Source organism: Chrysoperla carnea, chromosome 3, assembly GCF_905475395.1.
Source record: "Chrysoperla carnea chromosome 3, inChrCarn1.1, whole genome shotgun sequence".
NCBI classification, from domain to species: domain Eukaryota; kingdom Metazoa; phylum Arthropoda; class Insecta; order Neuroptera; family Chrysopidae; genus Chrysoperla; species Chrysoperla carnea.
In genome coordinates this window covers 65,046,245-65,064,077 of record NC_058339.1, presented here as the reverse complement: position 1 = coordinate 65,064,077, position 17,833 = coordinate 65,046,245, and the positions used below count along the sequence as shown (strand labels likewise).

The following is a 17,833-nucleotide window of genomic DNA, read 5'->3' as shown; positions in this document are numbered from 1 at the left end:
AATCGAACAAAACAAGCTTTAATAATTTCAACAAAATCTAATTTCTAGGTGTTTATCGTTAATTTTCTATTCTTTTACCTTGTATATATGAAATATATGTTAAAGCATGCCAATTTTAGTCCCAAGTTTGTAACGCTTAGAAATATTCATGGTACGAACAAAATTTTGATATGGGTGTTCATAAATCACCTAATTAGTTCATTTCCGGCTGTCCGCCCGCCTACCCGTGAAACAGATAGGCAATTGAAAATTTGCAGGTAGCTTCAACTAATGGTTTTGTGAATAATAAAACAGAAAAGTTCTAAAAAATACTTTCGAAAATTTTCGAACATCAAAGCAAATAAAATTGTGTTGGTTTTTTAAACCCTTCTAATTTATAAAAAAAAAAGTAATGCAAGCACTGGCATTCAAAACTTTATACACAGGGTATTTCAATAATGAACTAAGTCAATTATTTGTTTTACTTCTAGTTAGTGACGAATACGATCGACACTCAATAATGAACAATAAATTTGAGATGAATAATTTAGGTAATTGACTTTTTTCCAGCATTTAAAAGTTCTAATTCAGCAATTTATTCACGAAGCGCCGATCGGTAATCTAATAGTGATACAATAATGTCTTTTTAGTTTATTTTTATAAAAAGAAATGATGATTAAACAAAAAAGTTGTATTAAACTTAACTTAGCGTTATCATTGGTACAATATTTATATAAACTAGACCTTGAAGATTATTTCACACATCTTTTAAACGAAATCATGTACAATCAATATTATTATCAAGTGCGGATCCAGGAGGAGGTCTTAACTTTTCATGGAAATTTGAGCAGCATTTTCTGAATAATTAATAATTTTTTAGTCTTATTTCATTGCATACTGCAAAGTCTAGACCTTTTGTTTATTTGAAACACACAGAAATTTTTTTCATTTTACGATTGAACGAAATCTATCGTCTTTATCTCAATTTCTACATCTCAGAAACTAAACGTCTGATAAACCAGATTTTTGTATTTTTTGAATCAAAATTACTCCAGAAAATGATTTTTATAGATATCGGAGACAAAAACCTTTTTTTTTTTTTTAAAAAAAAAAGTCGAGAAAATTAAAAAAAAAATTGTTTTCTGGAAAAAAATACAAAAATTGAAATCCTATACGATAAGCTTTTATTTCGGAACGATTTTGTTTATATCTAAAACAAGTGAAAACAAACAATTGACTGAGTTAATTGTTGAAATACCATGTATAGGCAGTGTTGATAACTCTTTCACATTACACATACATACATGTCACACATATACCACTAGTTCGATTTACATCTAGGCATATAAATATCTAAGTAAGAGATATTATAGATGATATATGAAATTGCAAAAAAAGACTTTTATTCAGCTTGATATGTTTTTTCGTTTTTGAGTTATCGTGATGACAGATGGACAGACGACAGACAGACAGACCGAAAATGGACTAATTTAATGATTTTATGAACACCTATACCTAAATTTTTTTCATAGCATCAAGATTTTTAAGCGTTACAAACTTGGGACAAAACTTAGTACACCTTGGTATATTTCATATACATAAACTAAAAACTAAAGTACATAAACAAAAAATCGAAAAAAATTTATGGTTTCTGATTTGAATGAAACTTAGTATATAAGGTAATTTTGACCCAAAAAATTCAAAAATCGTATTCATTTGATGATTGGAAGCATAATTTTTGAATTATCACCTATTATCCCATATTTTGGCTCGATATCTCCGAAACTAGTTGCCTAACCGTTATATTAATACGATTTTTGAATTTTTTGGGTTAAAATTACCTTATAAACAGAGTTTTATCAAAATCAGAAACAAAAAAATTTTCTCGATTTTTTCGATTTTTTTAAAGGGGTACCCCTTAAAAAAATTCCAAAAAATCGAAAAAAATTTATGGTTTCTGATTTGGATAAAACTTAGTATATAAGGTAATTTTGACCCAAAAAATTCAAAAATCGTATTCATTTGATGATTGGAAGCAAAATTTTTGAATTATCACCCATTATCCCATATTTTGGCTCGATATCTCCGAAACTAGTTGCCTAACCGTTATATTAATACGATTTTTGAATTTTTTGGGTTAAAATTACCTTATAAACAGAGTTTTATCCAAATCAGAGACAAAAAAATTTTCTCGATTTTTTCGATTTTTTTAAAGGGGTACCCCTTAAAAAAATTCCAAAAAATCGAAAAAAATTTATGGTTTCTGATTTGGATAAAACTTAGTATATAAGGTAATTTTGACCCAAAAAATTCAAAAATCGTATTCATTTGATGATTGGAAGCAAAATTTTTGAATTATCACCCATTATCCCATATTTTGGCTCGATATCTCCGAAACTAGTTGCCTAACCGTTATATTAATACCATTTTTGTAATTTATGGGTCATAATTACCTTATAAACTGACTTTTATCGAAATTGGAGAGAAAAAAATTTTCTCGATTTTTTCGATTTTTTTAAAGGGGTACCCCTTAAAAAAATTCCAAAAAATCGAAAAAACCAATACTTGTAATTTTGGAATAATTAATAATTTTGTAGTAATAATTTTGAATGGAATATGCAAAGTAGAGCTGCCTATTCGTTTAAATAAATTTTAGTAATTTTTTTACTATTGAATAGTTTTAATATTTATGAAGAAACAAGTGAAAACAAACAATTGACTGAGTTAATTGTTGAAATACCATGCATAGTCAGTGTTGATTTCTTTATCACATTACACATACAAACATGTGACACATACATAACTGATAATCAAGTATAGAACATATTATAAAATTTCCGCCTAATTGGCGCCCTCACGGGTAAACAGTGATGTTTACGAAAAAATGTTTCAAACAAAAGTTTTTTAATTTTTGATATGAAACATTTTTACATTCTAAACTTTGGTTCTATCTCTAACGGTTTACAAGATAAGTTCTACGGACTCAAGACCCAATTGACCTATGATGCTCATTTACGAACTTGACCTCACTTTTTACGCCCTGAGTACGCTGTAAAAATTTCAGCTTGATATCTTTTTTTGTTTTTGAGTTATCGTGTCCACAGACGGACGGACGGACGGACGGACAACCGGAAATGGACTAATTAGGTGATCTTATGAACACCTATGACAAAATTTTTTTCCTAGCATCATTATTTTTAAGCGTTACAAACTTGCGACTAAACTTAATATACTATGTATATTTCATATATACATGGTATAACAAACTTGGGACTAAACTTAATATACTATGTATATTTCATATATACATGGTATAAAAATGCTCATCTATTTGTACAATAAACAGGATATTTATGTTTTTTGGGTATAGGGAAATGAAAAAATATTTTTTTCTTCTCTCCGCGGTAAGTGTCAATTTTCATTTCGCTGTGCTATAAACGTAGTTGCCGCTTGGAGCAAATAAAGAATGTCTCAGATCTCATGTTTGCCACCAACAATGAACATGAGATCTGAGACATTCTTTACTTTTGCTTCTTAGATGTAAGAATGATAATATTAGCAAAAATAATTAATTTAGAAGAAAAATCAATAAAAGATTATAAAAATAGCTGGAAAATCTTTTACTATATACTTATTTATGCATCATTTGTGTATCTAATAAAAATAGCTATGCGTTTAAAACATTTAGGCAAACGAAAACATTCCAGATATACAGGTTGCCTATTTATTAATAATAATCATTTCCTAAATAAACGACCATAAAGTGTGGAACAACGATGTAAAGTTTTTGGAGAGACAACAGACAATGGTAGGGCTATCAAGTTCTCAGATTTGCTTGAGTGACCAAAAATCGTTTAGTTCCTCTCTATTCCCGATATCAACATAAATCCTGTAGGGTTTAGTAAATAAAGAGATTTTAGGATTATTTGTTTCGTATATTCACGTAAGGGAGGATAATCTATTTACTTGCATTTTTAATTCCTAATGGAAAACTGGGTATGCAAGACATCCAAAATATGATTGATTACTATTCGGTGATATAATTAGATTAATTTCACTGCGTCCCAATTTCCCGGAACTTTGAAGTGGCAATCCTAGAAATTGGTAAATACTCGTAATTGGTATATAAACGACATCATAATTTTTTCATTAAAATTGTTGAGCACAATTAATTTTGGGTTTTGATATAGGCGTGCCAAAACCTGCATACCTTTGGATAGTTAAAATATATAATTTTTAAATTTTAACACCGTCATAATATGGCTCATCAACATAAAATAAAAGCTCAATATATTTTCAGTCGAGTTTTTTAATACATAAACTTAAAAACAGGTTTTTTATACTTTTAAAACTATGAAATTCAATGAAATATTTTTTCCAAAAATTCTGGAATTCACTGATGTTAAGGCATTAGTATACAAATATTTTTGGTAGAGATGCTGTTTATCATGGACCAGACTAATCTCACACATATTATTTCAAGAGATGAATGAAATAGTAGTCAGTCACATAGTGGCTGAGTGACTGACTGACTGGCATAGACGAAATAAAATGACTACCCCCAATCCTGCCCACTTTGAGTATATACATGCTTTTACATTAAACTATTTTTGTGTCTTCCTCTTGCGCCTTTAACAAAAATATGAGAAGATGGTAAAAGACTTAAATGAATGCCGCTGATTGATCAGTATAGTTTGTGAGTTGTAGTTAAGTAGTAATGGTAGAGTGGTGCGGTAGAGTGTTTACTCTACGTTCGCCGCAACGTTCCAAAAAAATGTTTTTAGTATTTTTTATAATTTGTGTGTTAGTAAATAATTTTGGACAAATTAATGCGAGTGCAGAAATATTAGATGAATCACAAAGTTTAACACCACCATACTTTAATTTAGCTTTGGGTCGTAATATTACGGCTACGGCTACATGTGGTGAAGATACGGATGATGTTCCTGAGCTTTACTGTAAGCTTACTGGTGCTAATACCGATTTAACGGATGCTAATGTTAATGTCATCCATGGCCAGGTAAATGATTTTCTTAATTTTTTTCTTGGCTAAAATTGTAGTTTCTGAATTGCTTTTTAAAATATTTACGACCAGGATTAAATACTTTATACAAAATTTTGGAGCTGAAAAAAAAAACAGTTTTTTTATAAATGTATATCACAAAATCGCAATATTTTTCCTTGAATTAATTTTTTTTTATTTAAATATATTTTGAGATTAGAGGAATTTATGAATTGGTTTACTGTTTCCATAATCTTGAATTATTTTTATAAAAATAATTTTTGATAATAATTTATTGACCCTTTCGTAAAAAAATGATAAACTATTACATCAATATTCCAAATTCTTCATGTTCTATTTTTTTAATTCTGTTTAATCTGGTTAATCATTTTTTTATTTTAAATATTTCGCTGGTATTTGCTTTTTATTTTCAATATTCTTAAAAATTAAAATTTGGTAATACCTATTATAGAAATGATCAAAGATAAATACTTTTTTTAAATTTAAATTCAACGAAAAACAGATAGATTTCGAGTATTGTAGTGTTTAGCCAATTATATAAATGAGTAGGTAAACCTCGAATGGCCTCGAAATCAATAAAAATGCATTTTATATAGTTTGATTTTAAAAACAATTACCCTTCAGTAATTCAAATTAGAAAATTTTAGAGAAATTCGAAGCTTCTCTAGGTAATATAAAATTTGAAACAATCTTTAAATGAGCTGGTATTTCAGGATAAGTAAGAAAAATGAAATAATCCACATATTACTTATAAACCAAATTGAATGGGTTTTTAATTCTTTAAAAAATCTTGACAGAGATTTTAAACGAAACACCTGCAACATGTATACAAATATATACAAAAACCAGCATGGAACAACTTAAGCTACAGAATACAGATGATTAAGTTGTAGTACAGAATGTTTCAAGTTCTTGTAGTTATATTTGAGACAATTTGAAAATTTCGTGATCTAATCAGCGCCAATCCAATCAGGATATTCATTAGATGTTTTAGAATTACAGAGAGTTGAGAACCTTAATTTATGGGTATTCATAATTATTATATGACCCGCAATAAAAAGATTACCGGCTATTGACTCTTGGTTGTTATTGGAATATAAAATATAAATGATCCTGTTTTTAACCACCCAAACTAAAAAAACGGGGGTGTTAGAAGTTTGACCGCTATGTGTGTGTCTGTCTGTCTGTGACATCGTAGCGCCTAAATGGATGAACCGATTTTGATTTTTTTGGTTTCGTTTGAAAGGTAATTTAAAGGAGAGTGTTCTTAGCTACATTTCCGAGTATAGGGTTCCGTACCCAAAAAAACTAAAAAATTGGTGATGATCTTCAAAATCGACTCAATTTGGAAAAATGCAATTTAATGGAGAGTGACCCGAAAAACAAATTTTCTGTCGGGGTTTTTTTTAATTTTGTAAATTTCATTTGTTCCAATAACAGCAAAAATTAAAAAAGTAAATAATCCAAAAGTAATGAAATTTGAAATGCAAAATTATAATATGAAAATGAATCGTACGAATAGTTCTTGAAGTGAAAACTTCTTTTGGTAAGTTGAGCTCTCTTTGAGTGAACAAAAATAATGGAATTCGCGCCATCGGCGATTATAATTGAACTCCTCCTAAACGGATGGTGGAAATTTTTGTGTGTTCAAGTGGATAGGGGATGGGAGGACGGTTTAAATTCACAATTCAGTCCACTAAAAAATGTTTTTGAGGGTTCCGCATAAAAAATTGAAGCCCATGAAATAAATGGTGGAAAAAAATATGTTTTCCATATTCAATAAATTCGAATATTTAAAGAAAACATTCCAATTTTCTACATTGTACAAGTTTTTATCAATCGAAAGAATGAAAGGGGATACCCTGAGGCTCTCACAAACTGTATAGATAAGGTCTGTGAATGTCTAAATTAGATTAGGGACCCGGAAATGGATTGTTATTTTTGTTCCCTAGCAAATTTCTACCTACTTTTTAGCACAGCTAGAAAATGTGTCACTATTTTACGGGTATATAAGCTTAACATTTTAGTGACTTGGATGTACTTCAGTGCATTAAACCTGAAACATATTGTACATAATACTACAGATTTTAAGAAAAGAACATTTAATTTTAAAATACATATATCACTTGAAGTAATTTGTCCCATTCATTGATGACTTATTCCTCCTGTAATGAAAGAAAAATAACTAGAATTCTAATTGTCTAACTGTCGCAAAAAACATATTCGCCAGATTGAAATTTACTTAGAGATTAACCATATTAAGCTTTAAGAAAAAAATAGAATAATTAAAAATATTTGCTCCTATTATTCCCTTTAAAAAATTGATTTAATTTTTTTTTTTTTAAACATTCAAATTTTGTATTCAGCGATTCAATCCAAGTTTAGTTATTAATTAAACTGAAAACAAAATGGAATTTAATAAAGGCTTTTGATACAAAAAAATTTAATAAAGGTTTTTGATACAAAAACAACAAGAAACTAAACTAAATTGGAATATTATTTTTATAGTTCTGTGATGTTTGCGATCCATCAGACCCAAAGAAAAATCATAATGCCACAAAAGCAATTGATGGAATTGAAACATGGTGGCAAAGTCCTCCATTATCAAGAGGATCCAAATATAATGAAGTTAATTTAACTATTGCTTTTGGACAAGTAAGTTATTGTTATTTTTATAATTCCTTAAAATTTGCATTTCTCAAATAAGTGATGCTTTTCCTCCCATCGGAGATGGTTTGTGTCATAGCCCTTGCAACAATGTCTAAGATTTTCATCAATAATCAAATATTAAATAAGTAAAAAGAATTTAGTTTTACATATTTCGATATTGAACCCTAAAAACAATAAAAACTCTCATATAGTCTAGGGTTGGCTCAATTTTGCAATACCTCAATGATTATAATAAGAATATGTTTCAATTTCTTACGAATATTCTTGCCAAAATATCTCCTGATTGGCTTATCAAAAAATATGAAAATTTTGGTTAATTTTTACATGGTAGGAGATATCGTTTAAAATTGTATTCAAAATGAGAGTATCTAAATCAAGTCAATTCAAATGAAATTTCTGAAAGATTTTTTAAATCAGCTATTTAAAATTTTATTGAATTAGAATAAATAATTTATAAAACAATAAAGCAAAAAATTTTGTTATTATATTACTAAGCGAATTATACTTAAAGTTTTTCAAAATTGCAAAATATTATTAAAAATTGATTAGACGGCACATCTGTTTTATATTTTATTTATTTTTTCTAATAAAAAATAATTGTTAAATAAAATTTTTTTATTATATTATAAACAATTAGGGCTTATGAGAAAGAAAAGAACCTTGCAGTTATGCCGACATCGTATGACATAATAATAATTTTTAATTTATTATTTAGAAAAAAAATTTAAATAAATTTGTTATATGTGATATCATCTTAAAATAGTGCAGATGCTGGCAGGGATATAAACAGTTTTACTCGAGTTATATGTCATTTTCGGGCTATTTTGATCCAGGTTAACAAGTGGAAACAAACAATTGACTGAGTTAGTTGTTGAAATACCATGTATGAGAGTGTTGATTACTCTGTCACATTACACATACATAACTGATATACCCATATAATACTACAATTTGCACATAATATGCGCTCTCACGGATAAACAGTGATGTTTACGAAAAATGTTTTAAACAAAAGTTGTTTATTTTTTTATAAAGAACATTTCTTAAATTTAAACTTTTGTTCTATCTCTAACGGTTTACAAGATGGGTTCTACGGACCCAAGACCCAATTCACCTATGTTGCTCATTTACAAATTCGACCTCACTTTTTACGTCCTCAGCACGTTATAAAAATTTCAGCTTGATATCTCTTTTTTGAGTAATCGTGATGGCAGACGGACAGGCGACAGACAGACAAACAATCGGAAATGGACTAATTAGGTGATTTTATGAACACCTATACCAAAATTTTGTTCATAGCATCAATATTTTTAAGCGTTACAAACTTGGGACTAAACTTAGTATACCTTGGTACATTTCATATACATGGTATAAAAAGCTAGTAAAAGCAATAGCATTATCTCAATATTATTACCTTTTGTTTGTTCTAAAGTTACGACGACCTCATGAACCTATTTTAAGGATTATTTATCAAGGCAATTTTTCCCAATCCAAATTTCCTATAAAAAACAGGATTTTGCAGATCAAAAAAACAATATATCGAATAAAACGTTAAATGTGTCTACCAGTGCTTCGAGTAAAAAGCTGCATATCTTTTATGAACAGAATTCATTACAAAGCAATAAACTATACAAAAAAAATCGTTGTTATCGCGTCTCAGGATGTATTATAAAATTGATATTACAACTCCTACATTTTAGGAACGGATATAATTTGAGATAAATATGTATCATTGTTATCATCACAAAATAATTCTTATTTTTTTTATTTTTAATATAATAAAACTCTTTATTATAAATAATTTTAAATAAAATACAAATTATTTAATATTTCTCTTCAAAATTAATATCCAAAATGTATAGTAATTAATTTTAATATTAATTAAATAGAGTCATCAATCTTTTTTCATTATGATTAATTCTTATGAAGCGTAATTATTACTCGTATTGAATTTCGTAATTGCAAGGTTCTCTTTCAAGGTGCTTAGAAAAATTTCAATTTAGTTACGAACACGATTTTTGTTGTTTATTATATGAAAATATTTAAATAATTTAGTTCAACAAAAATGTTGAGTCATGTAGCAGTGGTACAACCGATATCCTTCAAATTGCAATATTAAAAATCTCGAACTCTCGACTGCCCATTTTCCCATGCAAAATAATTTATGCATGCGTTATTCAAATTCTCATTAAAAAAACCAAATTTTTTCTCTTATTCGTTAATTCTAATTTTTCCATAAAAATAAAAGTTTATAGACCTTCTTGAAAGAGAACGAACCAAAATGTATGGGCCGGCAATCAAAAAATGGGAGTTGGGAAGGAAAATATGGAATTATTTTTGAAATTTATTTCTTAAATGAAACTAGTTGTTAGGTTTCAAAATTGGACAATTTCATTTGCTGCTTTTGGCAAAGATATACTGATTAAAAAAATGATAATATATTACTACTCGCGTGTGAACTACTCGCTTGCCTGGCCAACATCCCCACTATTACCCCCTCCGCCATATGCCCTTGCGTAGGGGTTACAGTTTTGTAATGTACACGTCATGTTTTTTTATTTGATACCCCACTTGGGTATATTTGAAAATATTCGATTATTCTTCCGTACTTTTTCGCTCCACCTTTCCACCCCCCTAAAGCTAAAAATTGATAAAAACAATCCTTGAAGCTAGTTGTAAATTTTTTCAATATTTGATATTAATCGATGCACTACTTTTTAAGCTTTTGAAGCACACCCTTTTCAACTCCCTACTCTACTACATTATGCAGGTATTATACATAAAAACCTTCCTCTATCTATTAAAAAAAACCGCATCAAAATCCGTTGCGTAGTTTAAAGATCTAAGCATACATATGGATTAGAGACAGATAGACGGAAGCGACTTTTTTTATACTATGTATTAATTGATATTGATTATACCTATTTGACTTCTTATCATTCTATATTATTCCATGACTTTTTAATCGAAAAATTCCTGAATTTTGTAAAAGATAAAAGGATTGTTGTAAAACTTTTTTTTATGCTATGATTTTAAAAGATAAAATAATATTTAAAATAAAAGAATAAACCATAATGTTTTACAATTTTACATCAGCCGATTCCTTAAAAACATGAATATGTAATTACAAAATACAATATTTGTTTAAACAAATACAGGGTAATTTTAAATGATTAAAACTAGACGACAAAAACCACATTTAAATGTAAAAGATACGAACATACCCAGTTTAGTAATGTTACCATTCCTTAAAATTTCTCTGTACATATAAAACTAGAAAGAAAACAAAAAAATCAAAGTTAAAAACATCTGGTAAACATAAGTGTTCATATTTCATGTGTAGCTGGGTATATTTTAAGTGATTCTAACAATGATATTTTTAGAAAAATGATGTATTCTTTCTTGTGTTAATATGTTATATAATTTAACACATAACTGTACATAAGTCTCATAAAATGTTAAAATACAATAGCTCAGGAGGCGCAAAGATTAAATAATTCGTGATGGTTGCGATAGAACTTTTATGCCAATCGGAAGGAGACATCTCCGGCTAATTCCATAAACCCTAAAAAATTTCTCGATATGAATACGTCCCAAAGTTAGGGCAATTTTAAGATACACACAAACCTACCCTTATATAACAAGCTTCGTCCTACTAACTATTATAATTGATTATCTATGCCATCAACCCCAATCAGAAGCTAGGTATATTCGCGTAAACCCCAAAAAACGGGGTAAAATTAACGGATGTATCTTCCCTCTGATTATGCTTAGAGGGTCGAAATATAGTACAAAGACAGCTTTGTGTTTTTCTTCAATAATATCTTAGTTTGGTGGTTTTCCCTTAAGTGGGGAAAACCTACGCTTTGCGTATATTAACTCAGTTATTGTTTTTCTATTCTATAAAAGGCTTGAAATGCTAAATGAGGGAGTTTTAAATAATTGTGTATTTTTTTAATGAACTTTTCTAGGAATTCCATGTTGCTTATGTATTTATAAAAATGGGAAATTCACCCCGACCTGGTTTATGGGTATTAGAAAAATCAAAAGATTATGGTCAAACTTATGAACCATGGCAATATTTTGCTGAATCACCCCATGATTGTGGTTATAATTTTGGTGTAGAGCATAATCAACCAATTTACCGGGATAATTCAGTTATTTGTACCACGGATTATTCACAAATTGTACCATTAGAAGGCGGCGAAGTAAGTTATTTCAAGAATTAAAAATTTTGTCAATAACTTATACATTTTTCAAAATATTTTTGCATTTAGATACCTATATCACTGTTAAAAAATCGACCATCGGCAAATATGTATTTTAATTCAACCGAATTACAAGAATGGACACGAGCAACAAACGTTCGTCTAAGATTTTTACGTACAAAAACATTATTAGGGCATTTAATGTCTGTGGCAAGACAGGATCCAACTGTTACTAGACGGGTAAATATTCTTAGCTTCTTATTATTTCCAAAGTAAGAAAATTGCACTTATTTGTTCTTCGCTTCAAAATATGATGTTTCCAAGTAAAAACTAATTAGCTCATAGAATTTGCAACCTCCGAAAAATGACGAACAAATTTGTGTTTTTTTAAATGAAGAGATCAGTCTTTTTCAACCATATTTTCTTTTAGTACTTTTATTCAATCAAAGATATTAGTATCGGAGGTCGTTGTATGTGTAACGGGCATGCAGACACATGTCAACTAGAATCAAAAACATCGAATACATTAATTTGTCAATGTGTACATCGAACATGTGGACCACAATGCGCTGAATGTTGTCCAAATTACGTGCAAAAAAAATGGAGACAATCTTCGAGTTTTAAGCCGTTCGTTTGTGAAAGTAATTATTTCTTTACTATAGAAAATTACAATTTTCTATGAAACTCTTTTACGAGTTCCTTTTGTTTTCAGGATGTAACTGTTTTAACCACGCAACCGAGTGTATATACGATCCAGAAGTAGATCGTTTAGGTCAATCGATTGATATTCATGGTAATTATGATGGTGGTGGCGTTTGTCAAAATTGCCAACACAATACAGAAGGTATTAATTGTAATCGATGCAAAGCGAGATTCTACAGACCGTACAACAAACATTGGAATGAGACAGATGTTTGCCAACGTAAGATTTATTTTCTTTATATTTTCGTAATTTTTCCAGAGTAGGCAATTTGCGACCTAAAACTCAACCCAAAAAAATGACAAAAAAAGATGCCCAATAGTAAAATTGTTTGGGCGATATAATTAAATTTTTCAGAAAATAAAAATTCAATCGAAGATATAGTGAAACCTTTTTTTTGGGTGGGGGGGGTGGTGGTGGTAAATGTTGTTTTCTGTTAGTGTATTGAGTATCTCATAAAATGGTCAAGAAAATCTGGACAATTGCCAATTCCATGAGAAGATGATGAAAACTTCGGCTTCCTTATCTGTGTTTTTTCCGTTTAAAATCAACCAAAGGAGAATCAACTAGAGGAAATCACTTTGAATTTTTTGCGGTTTAAATTTTTTTAAATAAAAAAAAGACGTTTCCTCCATTAAAAAAATCTAGGGCGCTACTACTCTTTTTAGACCCGTCTTTTCATAATTTCTATTAAGATATATAAAGAGGAAGGTCTCCGAAACTGGATTACCATTTTGTTTGAGTCAATATTATATTGCCTTTTATCAATGCTGAATAAATAATGTGTTAAACCTAGTTGCTATACCGATTTTTTTTTTTTAATATAAAATAGATAACCTGTTAATGATTTCAGCTTGTAATTGTGATACATTTTATTCAACTGGTAATTGTGCTGAAGGCACTGGCCAATGTGAATGTAAACCAGCATTCAAATCACCTGATTGTTCCACGTGTAGTGAAGGATATTTTGGATATCCAGATTGTCGTCCATGTGAATGTAATATAAATGGAACACGTGGGGGACAATGTGAAGCATATAATGGTCGATGTGCATGTAAAAGCAATTACAATGGTACTTATTGTGATCGCTGTGCTGAAGGATATTACGATTTTCCAAAATGTTTACGTATGTACTTAAATAATTTTTTTAAATATTTTAATGCTATAATTGCAAAAGTTTTAGACATATTATTTGCATCGAAAATTGTATTCGATTGGATTCAATATTTTTCTAGTCGAGCTTTTAAAACTGACTGTGGCAAGCAAATTTAAATTGATAGTAAATTTAAAGCTTTAACAGTTTAGAACTGTACTTTGAAATATCAATTTGCAGCACATACATTGGCAGAAACTTTCAAAAATTTTTTTAATGGAGTTTGGGAAAATTTGTTACTTTTTGGAATCTTTTTTCAACAATGTTCCATTATGCTACCCTAATTTTTCATAAACCCATAACCTTATTTAATCCTTTGGCATGAAGCATTTCCAATTCTAGAATGCTAGAAAGTAGCACAGCAGATTTTCAAATATCTCCTCCTCTTCATCGTAAATTTTATCTTTATCTATCTCATAAAGTCTGGGCCAGTCGGCAGTCATCACAGTTTTCCCATGTCTTCATTTGTTCTTTTAAGATAATTTCACCATAAATTTCTTTAAACTGTGAGTTTATCGCTTTTGCCAGTTCATTTGGTTTAGTGTTCCCCATTACATTAATATTTTTGGGGACTCAACAGAAGGTGAATTGACTCGCTTAGGTCCATATAGCACCGTTTCTCTATACTTTATATCTACTATTTGATCTGGGCGTTTTCGATTTTAAATTTTGATTGCTCCATGATCATGCGTTTAGACAAACAAAGTTCTTAAGACTTTATTTTAAATTTATAGGACCTTAAAACTCTAATTTTTGCTTCATTGGCTTACAGTTCAATTTGACTACAGATTTGTGAAACTTTCGTTTTATGTTTTGGTCTCTTATAATCTGTAAACGTTTTTTGAAACACGATTAATTTATTTTTCAAAATCTACGTAGGATCCTTTTTTTCACATAAGCAAGAAGCATTATACATATTTTGACGAAAGCTAAAAGCATGCGCTAAATTTAAATTATATTTCTTCCAGCTTGTGAATGTAATCTTCAAGGATCTTTAGATAGTGCTTGCAATCAAGAAACAGGCAATTGCAATTGTAAAAACAATTACCAAGGCAGAATATGCGATGAATGCTCTGATGGATTTTTCAATTATCCTTACTGCACTTGTAAGTATGAGAATAAATAAAAAAACGAACCGACAAGGAAAATGGGGCCAGGAACTTATTGTTTTTGTCTCATTTTATAAGTCGGTTAATGATACACGTTAATTTATACATTTCGTTTTTTTTTTTTTTTTTTTTTTTTATTTAGTCTGTAACTGTGATACTGTTGGTACCGAACCTGGAATATGTGATAAAAATAATGGGTCTTGTTTATGTAAACAAGGATATGGCGGCGATCGATGTGATCGATGTATTCCTGGATACTTTGGATATCCAAACTGTCAACCATGCAATTGTAGCGAAGTGGGTTCATCTTCGTCTGTTTGTGACGAAACGGGAACATGTTCCTGTTTATCAAATTTTGCAAGTCGTACCTGTGAACAATGCAGTCCTGGATATTATAAATATCCTGAATGCTTATGTAAGAAATATGATGTTAAAATTTATTTTTATTTTCAGGGGGGGGGAATTAATTGTAGAAGGGAAAATAAATCTCAATCTTGATTACTACATTCAGTTTTCCTTTTATTTGAAAATTAGATTGTAACTGTTACACCAAGGGCTCAAATGGTATATCCTGTGACAATCAAGGAAAATGTCAGTGTCATGAAAATTTCGAAGGCGACCGTTGTGATTCATGTAAAGAAGGGTTTTACAATTTTCCAAATTGTGAAGGTTTGAACCGAACCATTTCTATAAAAGACTTTGAATTTTTCTATTTTTAGTCAACTTTTTTTATAAATTTTAGAATGTAATTGTCATCCTGCGGGAGTTGTTCAAGCGTTTACTGGATGTGGTTCCGTACCAGCTGGTCAATTATGTGAATGTAAAGAGCGTGTTGAAGGACGTATTTGTGATAAATGTCGTCCCCTGTTCTGGAATTTAAATGCAAATAATCCTGATGGATGTGAAGGTATGAATCCTTTTTTTTTTGGGTGTTTTATTCAAATTAATTTAATTTAATTTTTAGAATGTACGTGCCATGTACCGGGTGTAATGGGTGCTATGGGTGTATGTGACACAAACTCTGGGCAATGTGTTTGTAAACCATCTGTAACATCCAAAGAATGTAATGAGTGTAAAGACGGATCCTACAATTTACAAGAAAACAATTTATTTGGGTGTACAGGTAAAATTATACCTTATTTTCACAGAGAATGAAGTTTTTCATATGAAGTTAATGCTAAAACATTAATCGAGTTAGGAAAATTAAATTTGGAAAAATTGTATTTGTTTAACGAAAATTTTATTTAGATTGTGGTTGTGACATCGGCGGATCTGTAAACAGTATTTGTGACAAAACTTCTGGACAATGTCAATGTCATCCCAGAATACGAGGCAAACAGTGTGACAAACCGATGCAAAATCATTATTTCCCCACATTATATCAATATCAATATGAAATCGAAGATGGTCGAACGCCTAGAAATAACAAAGTTCGATTTGGATTTTTTGAAGAAACATTCCCGAATTTTTCATGGAAAGGGTATGGTGTTTTTAACGATTTACAAACAGAAATTATTCAAGATGTTTATATTCCTAAATCATCATTATATCGAATGGTGCTTCGGTATATTAATAAAAATTCACAAGATGTTGTGGGACGTATCGAAATTGTACCGGATAATCCAAGTGATATTGAACAATCGTTTACGGTTGTTTTTAAACCATCAGAACAACCGGCTTTTGTAACCGTATCTGGAATACATGGATTAATACCTTCACCATTTGTAATGAATCCTGGAAAGTGGTCTATAAGTTTGAAAATCAATAAAAATTTACTTGTTGTAAGTACCTTGATCGGAAAATAAAAAAGAACATTCCACACATTAATGAACCAAAACCTATATAGCTTGTTGCATATTGATTATTGTTTTATTTTACAGGATTATTTCGTATTGTTGCCGGCTGCCTTTTATGAGGCAACAATTTTAACACAAAATGTAAAAACACCTTGTGTTATTGGTGAAAAGGGTTTTTGCCGTCATTATCGATATCCAAATATAAACCAATTTGATACTGTACATGGCCAGGGTGGATTTATTTCTGATGGGGATGCTCGTTCTGGATTAAAAGAATATCATAATGATATTAATCAACTACGTGAACTTGGTGAAAATGAGATACCATTAATTAATAACAATCAATTAGAAATCAATTTTGATGTGACTATATCAAAAACTGGGGCTTATGTAATTTTAATCAATTACATAACACCGATTAGTGATAATCAAACAGTTGATATATCTGTTGAAACAAGTGATCAACAAGATCGTGAAAAAGGTCGGGTAGTTTTATACCCATGTCCTTACACGACTGTATGTCGTCAAGTAGTCACCGATAAGGATCATCGAGTAGCCGTCTTCAATTTTAATTCGAATAATATTCGAACTGTATTAAAGGTTAGTATTTATTTTAAATTAAGTTCTAACTTTCACTCAAATAAAATAGAACCATTTTAAACACTTTAAAATGAGAAATTTTATTTTGAAAATTTCGCGTAACCGAGAATTAAGTAAAAATTTGTACACATCTTTGCAAAGTTTTTGACTATCAGAAACTAATAAAAGGTATGGAATAGAATTTATAATTCTGTTTATATTCCAGGGACGTGATAATCCACAAATTGGCATTAAATCCGTAACATTTATTCCATACGAACAATGGTCATTGGATTACATATTGCCACAATCAGTTTGTGTTCGAAAAGATGGATTATGTGTTGCATCGAAATTCCCATTAGCACCAGATTCGAAAAAAGTACAATTTGAAATTGGAAATGAAGAATTATTATCGAAAGAATTGCCGCCAAATATTTATAAAAATACAACTCAATTAATATTATTAAGCGAACAGGAACCAATGATAGATGTTAGCTCAAAAGTTCCATCTCCAGGAAATTATGTATTTGTTATTCACTATTATCAGCCGGACCATCCAAGTACGTATTCAAGTTCAGAATCAGTCTACGGATTTTGATCTTTATCAAATGACCTT

At 29.7% G+C, this 17,833-nt stretch overlaps 1 protein-coding gene across 1 annotated transcript in view; it reads left to right on the top strand.

Annotated features, from left to right (window-relative positions):
• Positions 1–4,640: 4,640 nt before the first annotated feature.
• The window catches only part of LOC123296574 (laminin subunit alpha), a 29,892-nt gene continuing 16,699 nt past the window's right edge, over positions 4,641–17,833 (top strand). The window contains exons 1-15 of the mRNA XM_044878104.1: positions 4,641–4,999; positions 7,511–7,657; positions 11,644–11,880; positions 11,950–12,120; positions 12,311–12,521; positions 12,593–12,802; positions 13,434–13,706; positions 14,702–14,839; positions 14,985–15,257; positions 15,377–15,511; positions 15,585–15,749; positions 15,807–15,965; positions 16,091–16,623; positions 16,723–17,238; positions 17,444–17,777. Of these exons, the coding sequence (XP_044734039.1) occupies positions 4,697–4,999; positions 7,511–7,657; positions 11,644–11,880; positions 11,950–12,120; positions 12,311–12,521; positions 12,593–12,802; positions 13,434–13,706; positions 14,702–14,839; positions 14,985–15,257; positions 15,377–15,511; positions 15,585–15,749; positions 15,807–15,965; positions 16,091–16,623; positions 16,723–17,238; positions 17,444–17,777 (3,805 nt within the window). The 5' untranslated portion in view covers positions 4,641–4,696. The remainder of the gene's footprint in view (positions 5,000–7,510; positions 7,658–11,643; positions 11,881–11,949; positions 12,121–12,310; positions 12,522–12,592; positions 12,803–13,433; positions 13,707–14,701; positions 14,840–14,984; positions 15,258–15,376; positions 15,512–15,584; positions 15,750–15,806; positions 15,966–16,090; positions 16,624–16,722; positions 17,239–17,443; positions 17,778–17,833) is intronic.